Consider the following 16,175-nt stretch of genomic DNA (forward strand, 5'->3'; position numbering starts at 1 on the left):
GAGCAATGGGAGTCTTTCAGAAGGGAGATTGAGACCATACAATGGCAACATGTTCCCGTAAAGGTCAAGGGTGGTTCCAAGAACTCCAGGGAACCTTGGATGTCAGGGGATATACGAGAATGGATTAGGAAAAAAAGGAGGGCTTTTGGCAGATACAAAAGGCTAAAGACGGAGGAAGCCCTAGAGGAGTACAAAAAGTGCAGGGGGATACTTAAAAAAGAAATTAGGAGATCAAGGAGGGGCCATGAAATAACACTGGCGAGCAAAATAAAGGAAAATCCTAAGATGTTTTATAAGTATATTAAGGGTAAGAGGATGACTAGGGAAAAAGTAGTGCCCATTAGGGACAAAAATGGCAATCTGTGTGTGGAGCCGGCAGATGTAGGAGGGGTTCTAAATGAATTTTTTGCATCTGTTTTCACTATGGAGAAGGACGATGTGTTCAATTCTTGGCACCACACTTTAGGAAGAATGTCAAGGCCTTAGAGAGGGTGCAGAGGAATGGTACCAGGGATGAGGGACTTCAGTTATGTGGAGGGATTGGAGAAGCTGGGATGGTTCTCCTTGGAACAGAGAAGATTAAGGGGAGATTTGATAGAATTGTTCAAGATCATGAACAGTTTTGACAGTGTAAATAAGGAGAAACTGTTTCCAGTGGCAGAAAGGTCAGTAACCAGAGGACACAGATTTAAGGTGATCTGCAAAAGAGCCAGAGGTAACATGAGGAAACATTTTTTGATGCAGCAAGTTGTAATGATCTGGAACGCACTGCCTGAAAGGATGGTGGAAGCAGATTCAATAGTAACTTTCAAACGGGAATTTGATAAATACTTGAAGGAAAAAATTTACAGGGCTATGGGAAAAGAGCAGGGGAATGGGACTAATTGGATAGCTCTTTCAAAGAGCCGGCACAAGCACGATGGGCCGAATGGCCTCCTGTGCTGCACCTACTATGATACTATCATAAAGCAAATCAAGTATTTAATACGGAGTGACTATTGACGACGTGCCCGCCCCCACCCCCCCCCCATGCACTTTTGACACTGCGTGATTTAGGGGCTAGGGCAACGGGTTGGAGACCACAGGTTACAATGCTGTTATCACTGGACGCACCCTTTCTCCTACCCCCAACGCACAATCTCCAGCAGATTGACTCAGACGAGTATTTACATAAACCGGTTTTATTTTTTCATAGCTGTGAGAGATCTCCATACACACCTGCAAATCTTCACTTTACAAACTGACTAACTGAAAAAACAGTAAATTGGCCACAGGTTTTGCAACAGCTCCTCTCTTGTCTGAGACTGTGGGTTGAATTAAGCAAACTGCCTTCTTCAGGATTACTATACTCCACCGTTTCAGGTCAAAGAAAGTTCTGATGAAGGGTCTTCGACCTGAAATGTTAACTATGTTTCTTTCTCCACAGATGGTGCCTCACTTGCTGAGCTTTTCCACCATTTTCTGTTTTTGTTAGAGTTTCAGTGTAGCCTGACTGGATCAAATTCCACTTTCCAAGCCGAGTGCTGGGTGAGTGGTGTCCAGTTACACCTCTCACTTCTCTGCGTTGTTGTTACAGCTCACCAGGCGAGACATCATTGGCTGCAAATGTGGCTGACATTTTCCTGACCGTCAGGAAGGGGTTAAAATTGAGGCCATTGTGTTTGCTCTCTGTTGATATTAGACTGTGTACTCGGTATCAGGAGCCTTTGGAATTAATTTTGTTGGCTCAGCACAAACTGTTCTCCCCCCCCCCCCCCCCCCCCCCCCCCCAGGAGCTGAGCCACATATACCTGAGCAGCCTGTGCCAATCAGTGTTAGTCAGAGATACGGTATAGCTGGGTAGCCCTAATTCTCTGACCTGCATTCCCTTTGAGCGTGACACCCTGCAGGGAGTGTGAGATCAGTTACCCTGTGGATCCCATTGTGTTGCTGTGAAAGTAAAGGTTGCATGGCATCCTTCAGTATAGTACAAAAGTGAAATTCATTCTACTTTTTCTCTCTCTTCTCTCATCTTGTCCCTGTCTCCTTTTCCCCTCTTTCTCCCTGACGTTAGTGTAATGTTGGAAGAGATTGCCATAGAATATTCCTGCACAGTTTTATGTTTCAACGATGTGGAGATGCCGGTGATGGACTGGGGTTGACAATTGTAAACAATTTTACAACACCAAGTTATAGTCCAGCAATTTTATTTTAAATTCACAAGCTTTCGGAGGCTTCCTCCTTCGTCAGGTGAACGATGTGAAAATGAAATCCTCGAAATGAAATCGCATTTATAATTCACAGAACAATGCTTGGTGAGTACAGACAGTTTTTTCAACTGCCCGTTGCCAAGGCAATCAGTGTGCAGACAGACAGGTGTTACCTGCCAGGTCTCACAGAATATACAAATCACCAAAAAAAAACAACAAACAAAAAAAAAGAGATAGAGAGGTAGAAACATAGAAAAGACAGCAACTGACCCGTTATATTAAAAACAGATAACATTTGTTCGCTGGTGGGGTAACGTGTAGCGTGACATGAACCCAAGATCCCGGTTGAGGCCGTCCTCATGGGTGCGGAACTTGGCTATCAATTTCTGCTCGACGATTTTGCGTTGTCGTGTGTCTCGAAGGCCGCCTTGGAGTACGCTTACCCGAAGGTTGGTGGCTGAATGTCCATGACTGCTGAAGTGTTCCCCGACTGGGAGGGAACCCTCCTGTTTGGCGATTGTTGCGCGGTGTCCGTTCATCCGTTGTCGCAGCGTCTGCATGGTCTCGCCAATGTACCATGCTCTGGGGCATCCTTTCCTGCAACGTATGAGGTAGACAACGTTGGCCGAGTCACAGGAGTATGAACCATGCACCTGGTGGGTGGTGTCCTCTCGTGTGATGGTGGTATCTGTGTCGATGATCTGGCATGTCTTGCAGAGGTTACCGTGGCAGGGTTGTGTGGTGTCGTGGACGCTGTTCTCTTGAAAGCTAGGTAATTTGCTGCGAACGATGGTCTGTTTGAGGTTGGGTGGCTGTCTGAGCAGACCCTGCGAATACACAGGGTCTGCTCAGACGAGGAGGAACGCGATGGACACCTACAGACGCTGAAAGACGCCCTAGTAAGAACGGGATATGACGCTCGACTCATCGATCGACAGTTCCGACGGGCCACAGCAAAAAATCGCATAGACCTCCTCAGGAGACTAACACGGGACGCAACCAACAGAGTACCCTTTGTCGTCCAGTACTTCCCAGGAGCGGAGAAACTACGCCATGTTCTCCGCAGCCTTCAACATGTCATCAATGAGGACAAACACCTCGCTATGGCCATCCCCACACCTCCACTACTCGCCTTTAAACAGCCACCCAACCTCAAACAGACCATCGTTCGCAGCAAATTACCTAGCTTTCAAGAGAACAGCGTCCACGACACCACACAACCCTGCCACGGTAACCTCTGCAAGACATGCCAGATCATCGACACAGATACCACCATCACACGAGAGGACACCACCCACCAGGTGCATGGTTCATACTCCTGTGACTCGGCCAACGTTGTATAAAGTGAGGAGTGGGAAATGTGGTGACAGAACTTTCTCACCTTTTAAATAGGATTGTAGCTTTGAGCGGGACACCAGCTGAAGCTCAGTATTTAATTTTACCCAGAGAGTGGTTAGAATGTGGAACTTGCTACCACTTAGAGTAGTTGAGGTGAACAGCATAGATGCATTTAAGGGGATAAACACATGAGGGAGAAAGGAATAGAAGGGTATGCTGAGAAAGTTAGATAAAATGGAGTGGGAGGAGGCTCGTGTGGAGCATAAACACCGGCTGTTTCCTCTCGGCCTCACTAATAGGCGATGATACTGGCATGAGGCTTCAGGCTAAAGCAGTGTTCCCTTTTTCTGCTCTATGTGAACAGTAGCAGTGAGGGGAGGAAAGATAGGTGTGGGGGAAGGCGATTTGTAGCCACCATTGGCTTGGGCAATAAGCTGGGGAGGTGTCTTGGTGGATTCAGAGAAAGCAGCAAACCAATGCTCCTCAACCCTAAATATTCCTTTAAAGAAGCAAGAGGGAGAATTTTAACTGAGAACGGGGACGAGCGTCAAACGCGCTTGACATCGGCAGCGTGAGACCCGGGCAATTTTAACTGCCAAGGATCGTCTGCATGCCACCGATCAGCTGACACTAGAAACAGGAGGAAAGCGGCAGCTGACCAGCGGGGGGGAGTGGAAGTTCATGCGGCAGGAGGCCACCAGCCGGCACCAGGGGAAGACTTGTCAGCAAGAAGATAAATTGTGGGCAGGGTGTTTCGGAAGGGCCTCGTGGGAGGGAAGCGGGGAATGCCCGGGGCAGGTGAGACCTAAATTTTCCTTGTGGGGCCCAGAAGGAAGATTTTAAAAAATCCTGAAATGGCCTCTTCTGGTCCTGGATCATCTTCTCGCTGTCTTCACCTGACTGGAAAGCCGCAACAACTTCCCCTCTCAGGCCAGAGTTAAAATTGCAGTAGCTGCCCAATGACATTATCAGACCCCAATCTGCATATTTGAAGCAGGACCCTGCCAGCTAATATGGATCAGTGCCAAGTAGGAAGGAAATCGGTGGGTATGTTGCCGAGGATATTTTAACTTCTCACCCTCCCGGTTTCCGCCAGGTATGTCGGTTTAAAATCGCCCCCATTCTTTTGCCACTAATCATTTGATGTTTTCGTTTTGTATTTTTAGGTCCAATAAAAGTGAACGGTGATAAGATTGTGAGATCTCTGGGTGACAACACACTGCTGCCGTGTACAATTAACACCAAGCAATTTGTGTCTCAATTCATGTGGCAACAAAAGCGAGGTCAACAGCAACTGAACTTTTTCACTCTTGTTTTCACAAATGGAAATAAATCTAGTTTAAATGATATTTTTGATGGCAGAATGACCTACGTTGGACAAGAACACAATAACGCATCAATGTTTTTAAAAAATATTGCACTAAGTGACGAGGGGACTTATATCTGCATTTTCACCTTATTCCCTGATGGGCCTATCCAAGAAGAAATACAGCTAATCGTAATAGGTACGGAAAGTTTCCATTCTAACATCTGACTTTGGTGTCACTGTAGCTCAGTAGTGGCATTCTCAACTGAGTCGGAAGGTTGTGGGTTCAGGTCCCACTCCAGAGACTTGAGCACAAAAATCTAGACTGACACTCAGTGCAGTACTCGTGTTGGTTCGCTCACCACCTGCCGCAGGCCCAGTCTGGCAGCTATGTCCTTCAGGACTCGGCCAGCTCGGTCAGTAGTGGTGCTACCGAGCCACTCTTGGTGATAGACATTGAAGTCCCCCAACCAGAGTACATTCTATGCCCTTGCTACCCTCAGTGCTTCCTCCAAGTGGTGTTCAACATGGAGGAGGACTGATTCATCAGCTGAGGGAGGGCGGTAGGTGGTAATCAGCAGGAGGTTTCCTTGCCCATGTTTGATCTGATGCCATTAGATTTCATGGGGTCCAGAGTCAATGTTGAGGACTCCCAGGGCCACTCCCTCCTGACTGTATATCACTGTACCGCCACCTCTGGTGGGTCTGTCCTGCCGGTGGGACATGACATACTCAGGGATGGTGATGGAAGAGTCAGGGACGTTGGCTGAAAGGTATGGCTATGTCAGGCTGTTGCTTGACTAGTCTGTGGGACATCTCTCCCAATTTTGGCACAAGTCCCCAGATGTTAGTGAGGAGGACTTTGCAGGGTCGACTGGGCTTGGTTTGCCTTTGTCGTGTCCAGTTTTACTCTTATTATGACTTTTTCTGGTGAGATTGTACAACTGAGTGGCTTGCTAGGCCATTTCAGAGGGCAATTAAGAATCAACCACATTGCTGTGGGTCTGGAGTCACATATAGGCCAGACCAGGTAAGGACATTAGTGAACCAGATGGGTTTTTACGACAATCCGGTAGTTTCATGGCCACCATTACTGATGCTAGTATTTTAATGCCAGATTTTATTTAATTAATTGAATTTAAATTCCCCAGCTGCCATGGTGGGATTTGAACTCATGACTCCGGATTATTAGTCCAGGCCTCTGGATTACTCGTCCAGTAACATAACCACTATGCTACCGTACCCTCAACCAACATCACGACAACAGATTATCTCATCATTATCGCATTGCTGTTTGTGGGCTCTTACTCTGCGAAAATTGGTTGCCGCATTTCCTACTTTACAACAGTGATTCTGCTTCGAAAGTACTTCATTGGCTGTGAAGTGCTTTGGGACACCTTGAGATTGTGAAAGGCGCTATATAAATGCAGGTCTTTCTTTAACTTTATGAAAATGCTCCAGCACTATTATTACAAATGGGACAATGCTCCGACTATACACGGCCTACAAGGAACTTCACTCATGGGAAGTGCATATCAGCAACTTGGGTATCTTACTGGTTTAAATGAATGGTCGGAAAACCGTGTGGGCTCATGCCCAACTTTCTGATATGCACTGCCAGCGTGTAAAATGCAGAGCTTTGCTTGGGGCAGATCCATAAAAGTTGCTAGCTGGACAAGGAAGCTTGCTTACGGCAGGGTTCTCGAGCAAACTACAGACCCTGTCAGAATCAAACTGGACTTGGTATCAATTTGTTTAGATCCAAATTGTCTCTGAACATGATTTGCTGAATATTCCAACTTGTAAAATTGGAAACCTATATTAAAATTTATCATGGAAATGAGCCTCAAGAGCAAACATGTTTCTATGACAAATCTGTACTTGACTATAGTTTCAGAAGGACAGAATCCATGATCAGGCACAGAGCGACACTTGCAGAGAGCGCTCAGGAAATCACAAGCCTGCAGCCCCTTGATTTTCCGTTCACTAACAGAAAGTCAGGAGCTCCGATTTCCTCACCAGCACTCCGAGCAAGTGTCATGCCTCACTAGGAACGTCCAACTAAAGGAATCAGCCTCATAGAATCAACTGAAGGCTGGATTTTTCTGCCCATACCTTATGATTGAGAGGAAAATCTAGCCATGTACTCAGTGAACAGCCAACTAGCTGTAGCAGTAACAGTCTTTCTTTTATAAAGATTGGTAAAATACGCAGGCTCAGGCTTTCCGCTTCCCTCTAACAGTATATTAGTCCCACCAGTTGGTAGTGCAGCTCACACACACATCGCCCTGAAATTCCATGGAGGTTGCCTCCCAATCTTACGCTGTAACTTGACGGGAGATGGGGAAAGCTCCCAGAGAATTTCAGAGCCGAGAATATTGCTAAAGGAAAAGATCACATGACTGCAGCAAATCCCTGAAGTTGAATCTCTCCGAACTAATCTAGAAAGGTGGACAAACATTCCAGTTCTGAGTCTTTCGTCCAGCAGGACTGAAGAACTCACATTTTGGGATTTTTGACCATTTGGCCTAAAAGGGATTTTAAGCTATAATATGGTTTTGATATAAAGTCAGATTCAGGATTCTTTAATGGTAGATTTTTAAATGAGCTCTCCTGAAAGGAAATGGGGCAACTATCAAAGCTGATATCCATATCAGTTTGAGACAACGAGGAGGTTTTTAACACAATCTAGCACTTCCTAGTGATGTTCATACACATAATGTCAGATTGGCTACTTCCCACTCAGCACAGCAGCAGCCATGCATGTGAAATGGGTGGGAGAAGTTTCTGTTCCAAGATACAATCATAGAATCTTACGGAACAGAAGGAGGCCATTCGGCCCATTGTGCCTTTGAAAGAGCTGTCCCATTTAGTCCTACACCCCAGCTTTTTCTCCATAACCCTGCAAATTAGTCCTCTTCAAGTACAAGTCCAATTGTGTTCTGAAGTTTCCTATGGAATCTGTTTCCACCTGCGTTTCAGATCTTAACAACCCTCTGTGTGAAAATATTTCTCCTCATTTCCCCTCTAGTTCTTTTGCCAATTATTTTAAATCTATAACTTCTGGTTACCGGCCCACTTGCCAGAGGAAACAGTTTCTCCCTACTTGCTCTAACAAAACCCCTCATTATTTTGAATGCTTCTATTAGGTGTCCCCTTAACCTTCTCTGCTCCAAGGAGAACAATCTCAGCTTCTCCAATCTCTCCACATAACTGAAGTCCCTCATCCCCGGTATCATCCTGTTAAACCTCCTCTGTACCCTCTCCAAGGCCTTGATGTCTTTCCTAAAGTGTGGTGCCCAAAATTATACAAAACATTCCAGCTGAGGCCTAACTAGTGATTTGTTTTTGTATTCAATGTTCCTATTTACAAAGCCAAGTATCCCATATGCTTTCTTAACCACCTTATCAACTTGCCCTGCCACCTTCAAAGATTTGTGAATATGCAGCTCCATGTCCCTCTGCTCTTGCACCCTTTCAAAATAGTACCATTTAGATTATACTGCCTCTCCATGTTATTCCTCCCAAAGTGCATCACTTCACAATTATCTGCATTAAATTGCATCTGCCATGTGTCTGCCCATTTCACCAGTCTGTCTATGTCCTCCTGAAGTCTGCTACTATCCTCCTCACTATTTATTACGTTGCCAAGTTTTGAATCAACCGCAAACTTCGAATTTGTACTCCCTATGCCCGGGTCCAAATCATTTATATATAACAAGAAAAGCAGTGGTCCTAATTCCGACCCCTGGGGGACCCCACTGCATACTTCTCTCCAGTCATAAAAACATCTGTTCACCACTACTCTCTGCCTTCCACCCCTTAGCCAATTACCATCATCCCTTTAATCCCATGTGCTTCTATTTTCCGAATGAGTCTGTTATGTGGTACTTTATCAAATGGTTTTTGAAAGTCTATGTACACGTCTACTGCACTACCTCATCAACTCTCTCTGTTACTTCATCAAAGAACTCAATCAGGTTAGTGAGACATGATTTGCCTTTAACAAATCCGTGCTGGCTGTCCCTTATTAACCCATGCTTCTCCAAGTGAGAATTAATTTTGTCCTTGACAATGGTCTTGAGTTGTTTTCCCACCACTGACATTAGACTGGCCTGTAGTTACCAGGTTTATGCCTCTCCCCTTTTTTGAACAGGGGTGGAACATTTGCAATCCTCCAGTCCTCTGGCACCGCTCCCATATCTAAGGAGGATTGAAAGATTGTGGTCAGATCTTCTGCTACCTCCATCCTTGCTTCCCTCAGCAACCTAGGATGCATCCATCTGAACTCGTTCACTTTGAGTGATGCCATTCTATTTAGCACCTCCTTTCTATCAATTTTTAGACAGGTTTGATTGGCAGCTCAACTGCATGGGCAGTCGTCTGGCAGAGCGTATTGTCTGCCCTTAATGGCATAAAAGTTGGGCGGGTTCTATAACAGGTGAGCAATCCAGATTATTGCCTATGTGGTGTAGATGAAAATTTACCCCATAGAGCTGGAGAAGGGTTTTAGGTCAAGTATTTGGCTTTCTGTTCAGCTAAGACAGCAAGTTAGAAACACAGTCCACTTAGAGCTCCTAAGTAAGATATAGGGTGTGAGGGCTGCATTCTTAAGCTAAGTGCCAACCAGTTTCATAAAAGTTACTGGTCAGGAAATGTATTTAGCCTGCTAACAGGGATAGTGTAGCATGCTTTATTATTTTCTATGTTATGAGGAGTGTTACAAAATAGATTAAAATTTGCTTTAAATTCATCTCTTAAACTTGAGCCCAAAAAGCAACCTTCCAAAAAAACGTAGCTGCATGTTCACTTGCTCATACTTTCGCCGGAATGATTTGAAGAAAAGAACTTGCATTGCCTTTCATGACCTTAAGACATCCCAAAGCACTTTATAGCCAATTAAGTACTTTTGTAGTGTAGTGACTATTGTAATGTCGAGAAACGTGGCAGCTAATTTGCACACAGCAAGATCCCACAAACAGCAATGAAATAATGACCAGATAATCTGTTTTTCGGTAATGGTTGGTTGAGATATAAATATTCGCCAGTGGCTATTGTTTGCTCTCCTGCTACCTTATTCTACACAATCAGAAAGGAATTCTCTAAACAAACACAGTATACCCAATTACTTCACAGACTTTGTGTCATGGCCATCATTTTAGTGCCTTTTCCCACTTAGTGCTGGTGTATTGTGAGCCAATCCTCTAGCCTCTAAACCGTGGCTACTTCTAATTGATTTCCTCAGTGGAAGGAGTAAGTGTACTGGCTGCCTGCTGGGTTTCACTGGGTGCTGCTTGGGATTCCAGTGGCTACATACTACATTGTGCCGATTCCTGAGATAGCTCTGCAAATGATCAACTATGTCTGCTGCTGCTGCAATTGGCTGCTCCTGTGCTTTCTGGCACGTATGTTGTCACTTGCACAGGAGGGCTGAATAGCCCAGGTGTGATGTGGTCAAAGAGACAGCAGCCTTATTCATGCCAACTCGAGCCATGCCCCGATGCTGGGCATTCCCTTAGCGTTCCCTGCTGAACTGTGCGTGAACAGACCTGTGAAGCCCTGCCTCCTGACTCCATCCAATCGCTGAGCATGTTGAAGCCAGACAGGACGGCTTCTTGTAAATTGAAACCCGAGGCCACTATAGCAGCAGTCTAAGCACTCACAAGAGAATCTGCGACTGGGCTAAGGATCTGTTCCAGTGGGGACCTGGGGCCTCGAACCTTGCTGTAAATCCCGGGATGCGCTGCATGCTAGACAGGCACCAACAGCTATCTCACATGACTGCACAGGTGTGGCTAGTGGGCTCCTCCGCACTCGTAGCTAGAACTTGTGGAGGTGCTGGGTGCTCAGCACCACTGACGTTTCTGGCAGTCTGTTCTTCCAATCCTTCCAAAACTTAAAAGGACCTTATGTCTCTTGGAGCCAGAATTATAACATATTGAAACAGTGCTTGCATTGCAATATACTGTGTGTGATGTGAGGGAAAGAGACATTATAAGAGCAGGATGACACGAGCCCTGAGCTAGGGAAGCCCTCCATCTTCACGCCTACCTGCCCTTTTGCCCCAATGCTTTTTTTCTCTCATATTTTAACTCATTACACTCCTTGTTTTTCATTACTTCAGTTGTACTTTTCAGTTATTTCATTATTATTTTCTATATTTTTTTCTGAAGTATTTATACTACCTTCAACACTATTGATGATCTGGCCTTTGCTCTCATCCCTTTTTCTTACCTTTTAGCCTATTTTCACTTTTATTTTTATTTCTGCCTGAGCCCTCCCCCCTAATCTTTATTGGTTCAAAGTCCCTTCTAGAGCCTTATTTATCCTTTCAGCTAGGACATTGATCCCAGCCTAGTTCAGGTGCAGCCTGTCCCAGCAGTACAGCTGCTTCCTGTCCCCTGTTTCCCACACCAATCCTTCAGCCATGTGTTTACTTTCCTAATCTGTTTGTCCTTATGCCAATTTGCATGTGGCTCTAGTAATCTGAGATTATTACCAACATGGACCACGACAACTGGATATTCCCCCTCCCTTCCTAGCTTGCTTTCTGCTTCGAGATATCCCTTATCCTGGCACTTTCAGGACTCTCGTTCGTGACTGCATCCCCCTAATTATTGAATCCCTTAAATCTACCATGTTTCTATTCTGCTCTTCCCCCCACTTTTGACTGCCTTCTGCTCCACGGTGCCTTGGTCAGCATTGTGGCAGACCTTCCTGTAGCCTTTCCCCTTATCAGGTAGCAAGTATCTCGTACCTGTTGGATAGGACCAGTGTTTGCTGAACCTCCTTCTCTACCTCCCTTAGGTTCCTCTACCCAGCTGACTGACAGTCACACTCTCCCCTTCCTGCACCTGTGCTTTCCACTGAGGTGTGACTGTACTCTGGAGAAAACAATGCAGAAATTCCTCTTCCTCCCCAAGGTGTCAGAGTGTCTCTAACTTGCACTCCAGCTCAATGACCTGCACTTGAGTTACTTGAAGGCAGAGACACTTACTGCAGATGTGGCAATCTGGGACAGCTTCGCTGACAACAAACTCCCACATACTGCGGTCCTGACACACTGCCTGAGCTGCCATTTCTAATCTTTATTTGTTAGCAGTGAGTGATTTCTAGAACTAATAGAATCACTTGAGGTCAAGATCATATTTAGTAGATGGATTTTAGCTTGATTTCAAATTAATTAGTAATTAATTACTCTGAATATTTATTTATTTATTTATTTACTTATTTAACTAAGTTGATGGATTGGTTTATACTTAGCTCAAATTCCTCAGGTTTGCTGACCCTACCTCTGTGCTGATTATGATGCCGCTTTTTCAGATTTTTCCCTGTGTTTCTGCTGGTTCTTGTGCCCTTTGTAAAGGATAGTAGAAGCAAAAAGTGTTGGAGGTTGTTTAACATACAGTTGGATATTCTAATGGGGGAGTTGGATACTGAAAAAATGTGCTTGTAACAGTCCTGAGGGGCTGGGCTTTGGGAAGACGGAGTTGTGGCTGCTTTCACTGGTGGGGGAGGGGGGAGTGTCATGTATAAGGAAAGTGCTGTGGGTGGTGTTGAAAGGCAAACTACTCTTATAACTTGTACCAAGGAAACTGTTTATTATTAGAAGCACTCTGTTACGTGCACAATTGTGTCTCGAGTTTCTTTGAAAGAAGCAGAAGGTTATTCAGTGCTATACAGAGGTCTTCACAAGCTTCGGTGGACTGAATGAATTTTTTCCCATCTCTGACGTCTTTTCATGTTTTTCATGGCCTTGAAATACAACAGAGGATCTCCTGCCATTTTCAGCTATTTCCACTATTCTCTGTGGGTTGCGCTGGTCTACCACAGTGGGAAACCGGGAGATCCACCGCAGAATTTCAGGGCAGGGAATGTTGAAACCTAATACAGAACAAAATGCAGTGCTTTAATATATTAACTCAGCATTTGAAAAGAAAAATGACTGCTACATATTCTAAACTGTGCTACTTTTTATTTTCTCACTTTAGTTCCTCCAATTGTTACGGTACAAATTTATCCAGTTCCCTCTCTGGCTGACTGCAGTGAAAAAGTCCTTGTCACCTGCACAGCAGCAAATGCAAAACCAGCTGCCAACATCACTTGGGAAACACCTTTCACTTCAGATGCCAATCAGAATATTGCACCTCCTGCTGCTAATGGGACTGTGACCATCTTCAGCCAGTTCCGTCTGTGTCCAACTAGATCAGTGCATGGGAAGAATATTATCTGTGTCGTGGAACATCCAACCCTGAAGGCTCCCAAACGATTCCCTTATAAGCTGAATATTTCCTGTAATCACAATTACGTACAACTTTGTCATTATATTTGTTTATATGTCTTAAATAAAATACACGGTGAGGCACAAGGACTGAAATAGAATCATAGGCCCCAATTTTAACTGCCCCCACGAGGAGGGGTCAGTTAACATAAGGGGAGTCACTTACCCCCACCGATGTGTGTAAACGCACGAAGCGTGGTAAATAAGGTTGGTGTCGTGCAGGCGCAAATAGCCACATGGGAATATGATGTTGCGGCGATAACGGAGACCTGGCTCAAAAGAGGGCAGGATTGGGTACCAAATATTCCTAGATACATGGGGCTCGATATTAGGAGGGCGGCGGGGGGGGGGGGGGGGGGGGGGGAGGGGTGTTGGGGCAATTGAGCGCGTGGGTAACGTGCCCAGTGAAATCAGTCTGCCCCGCCCGCGATCGCAGCCTAATTGGATCCACTTACCTGGTCTTCCGGGTTCCCCGCTGCTGATCTGCGCGTCGGGCGGGCTGCGCATGCGCAGTAAGGTCTGTCAGCTGGAGGAGCTCTATTTAAAGGGGCAGTCCTCCACTGACAGATGCTGCAACAAATAGGAAAAATTACAGCATGGAGCAGCCCAGGGGGAAGGCTGCTCCCAGTTTAATGATGCCTCACTCCAGGTATCATTGGATGGGGTGAGGAGGAGGGGGAGGACAGAAATCTTCCTCCCGGTGGGCAGGAAGCGGCCTGCCTCTGCCACCAAGAAGGCTTGGCTCGAGGTGGCAGAGGAGGTCACCAGCACCACCAACATATCGCCCACCTGTATACAGTGCAGGAGGCGCTGCAATGACCTCCGTAGGTCAGCCAAAGTGAGTACACTTACTCATTCCCCTACACTCCGTCTGCCACATCACCGCCCCCACCCCACATCTCCTTCTGCACTACCAACACTACTCTGTCTCATCACCCCTCACACCCACTCAAACCTCATCCTCATCTTACCTGCACTTACCTCGCCAGTACTCATCCCGCCACTACCACTCAACCCAATCCTCATACAATCTTATGGCTCTATCTCATACTCACTCATGCAACTCTTTCACGGTCAGCCTCATTCAACCTGCCACTACCTGTGCTGCAGCCATAGGGCATGCATCACATGTGCAGTAGGTAGTGTAAGGCAAACGTGTCGTGAGCATGAAGGGGATGCACAAGGGTGTTTGAGGGTTTGTCATGGTTTTTACTTATATTTAATTTCTGACCAACTCACATCACATATTATATTGTCACCACTACTGCCACATCTTTGCAAATCTTGTCTGGTCTGTGCAATAATGCCCTTTCCTGAGGATCACAATGAAGACCCACAACTAATGCCACCCATTGTGTCACTGCAGAGTGGGTGTAGGTGTATTTGCAGGGCTCTTTTGTGCAGTCAACTGAGAGACCTCAGCGATGTCCCTGGTGGCACCCTGGAAGGATGCGGAGGAGAAGTTGTTGAGGGCCGTGGTGACTTTGACAGCGACAGGTAAGAAGATGGTGCTCGGGCCAGCCAGGAGCAGCTCGGCATGAAGGAGGCTGCAGATGTCCACGACTACGTGTCGAGTGACTGTGAGCCTCCGTGTGCACTGCATGTCAGAGAGGTCCAGGAAGCTAAGCCTCAGTCTGTGGACCCTGTGGCGAGGGTAGTGCCCTCTGCGATGCATCTCTCTCTGCAGTTCCCCTCCCTCCTGCTGTGCAGGTGGATGTGTCACAGCACTCTGTTGTGGAGCTCCACGTGTCAGAGGTGGCCAGCGAGGCTGGTGATGCTGTTCGCCCGCCAAGGAGGTCATGACTGCAGCTACGGCGGCCCCCATTCGGAAGGTGTACATCTGAGGGGGTCCGCAAGGGAGGTACATGTGTCTGGACCCCGGGGTAAGTGTGCAAGTTGGTGAATTTTATAGTTAAGAGGAGGGTGGTGGAGGCCAAACTTTGTCCAAAGTGACAGAGTGGCCTCCCGCAATGAGTGAGGGTCTCCCTCCCCCCCCCCCCCCCACAACCATCTGTCAAATGGACCTTTGCAGCTGCCGCAGGCTGACAGCTGCAACACGTCCATTTCAACTGGGTGTGTTTCCCTCAGTCTGGGAAACAGTCCCAGTTGTTTGTAAAATCCCACCCCTCCTGAAATATTCCCTTAATTCTGTAAACGACCTGAAATACCTACATAAATATTGTCAAGTGGCACCCCGGCGGCTTTAATTGCCTGCGGGAGTCCCACATGCGGGGGCTGCGCGCGCACGTCTGTGGGGAACCTGGAAGTGGGCGGGTTGGAGCCGGGCTCCCGACCCGCTCCGGGATTCCCCGATTTTCGGAGCCCCCCCGCCAGGAACGCACCCGATAGCGGGTGCTAATTTCGGGCCCATGGTGTTCAGGAAAGATAGGAAGGAGAGAAAGGAGGGGGTGCAGTGACAATATTAATTAAGGAGAATATTGCAGTACTGGAGAGAAAAGGATGGAGGGATCAAGGTCAGAATCTATTTGGGTTAGAGTTAAGAATAGAGGTGCCATTACACTACTGGGTGTATTCTATAGGCCACCATCTAGTGGGAAGAATATAGAGAAGCAAATTTGCAGGGAAATTATAGAGGTGCAAAAGCCATAGAGTAGTGATAATGGGGGACTATGGGGAAAGAGTGGGGAATGAGTCTAATTAGCTTGCTCTTACGAAGAGCCGGCACAGGCTCGATGGGCCGAATAGCCGACTTCTGTGCTGTATTCATTCTATGACCTCCTTAACATTGACATTACAAATTCCATTAGTCAACCCTGACCACGTACATACCAAGAATGTCGCTTAATGTATTTGATTATCCCTGTCATCACTTGTCTTCTGTAACCTTCAGATCTGTTTTTACCCAGACACATAAAGGGGATGAAATCAATCGTGTTTGGTAGCACAAAACGGGAGATAGCAAATTGGCAGCTCATTTTACATTTCACCCAATTATATATTCTGCCCAATTTTCTTTTCCTAGTTTGAAGGAAAGGGAGATAAAGGATTATAGGAACAGGGTGAGAACACAGGGTTAGGAATACTCTTCGTGTGGAGGATA

At 46.3% G+C, this 16,175-nt stretch overlaps 1 protein-coding gene across 2 annotated transcripts in view; it reads left to right on the top strand.

The window, feature by feature from the left end:
• LOC137323069 (nectin-3-like) overlaps positions 1–16,175 on the top strand; it is a 140,286-nt gene that overhangs the window by 24,102 nt on the left and 100,009 nt on the right. For both annotated transcript variants that reach the window (XM_067986470.1, XM_067986471.1), the window contains exons 2-3: positions 4,694–5,032; positions 12,825–13,127. In XM_067986470.1, the coding sequence (XP_067842571.1) occupies positions 4,694–5,032; positions 12,825–13,127 (642 nt within the window). The remainder of the gene's footprint in view (positions 1–4,693; positions 5,033–12,824; positions 13,128–16,175) is intronic.

The sequence above is a fragment of the Heptranchias perlo genome, chromosome 6, assembly GCF_035084215.1.
Source record: "Heptranchias perlo isolate sHepPer1 chromosome 6, sHepPer1.hap1, whole genome shotgun sequence".
Lineage (NCBI taxonomy): Eukaryota > Metazoa > Chordata > Chondrichthyes > Hexanchiformes > Hexanchidae > Heptranchias > Heptranchias perlo.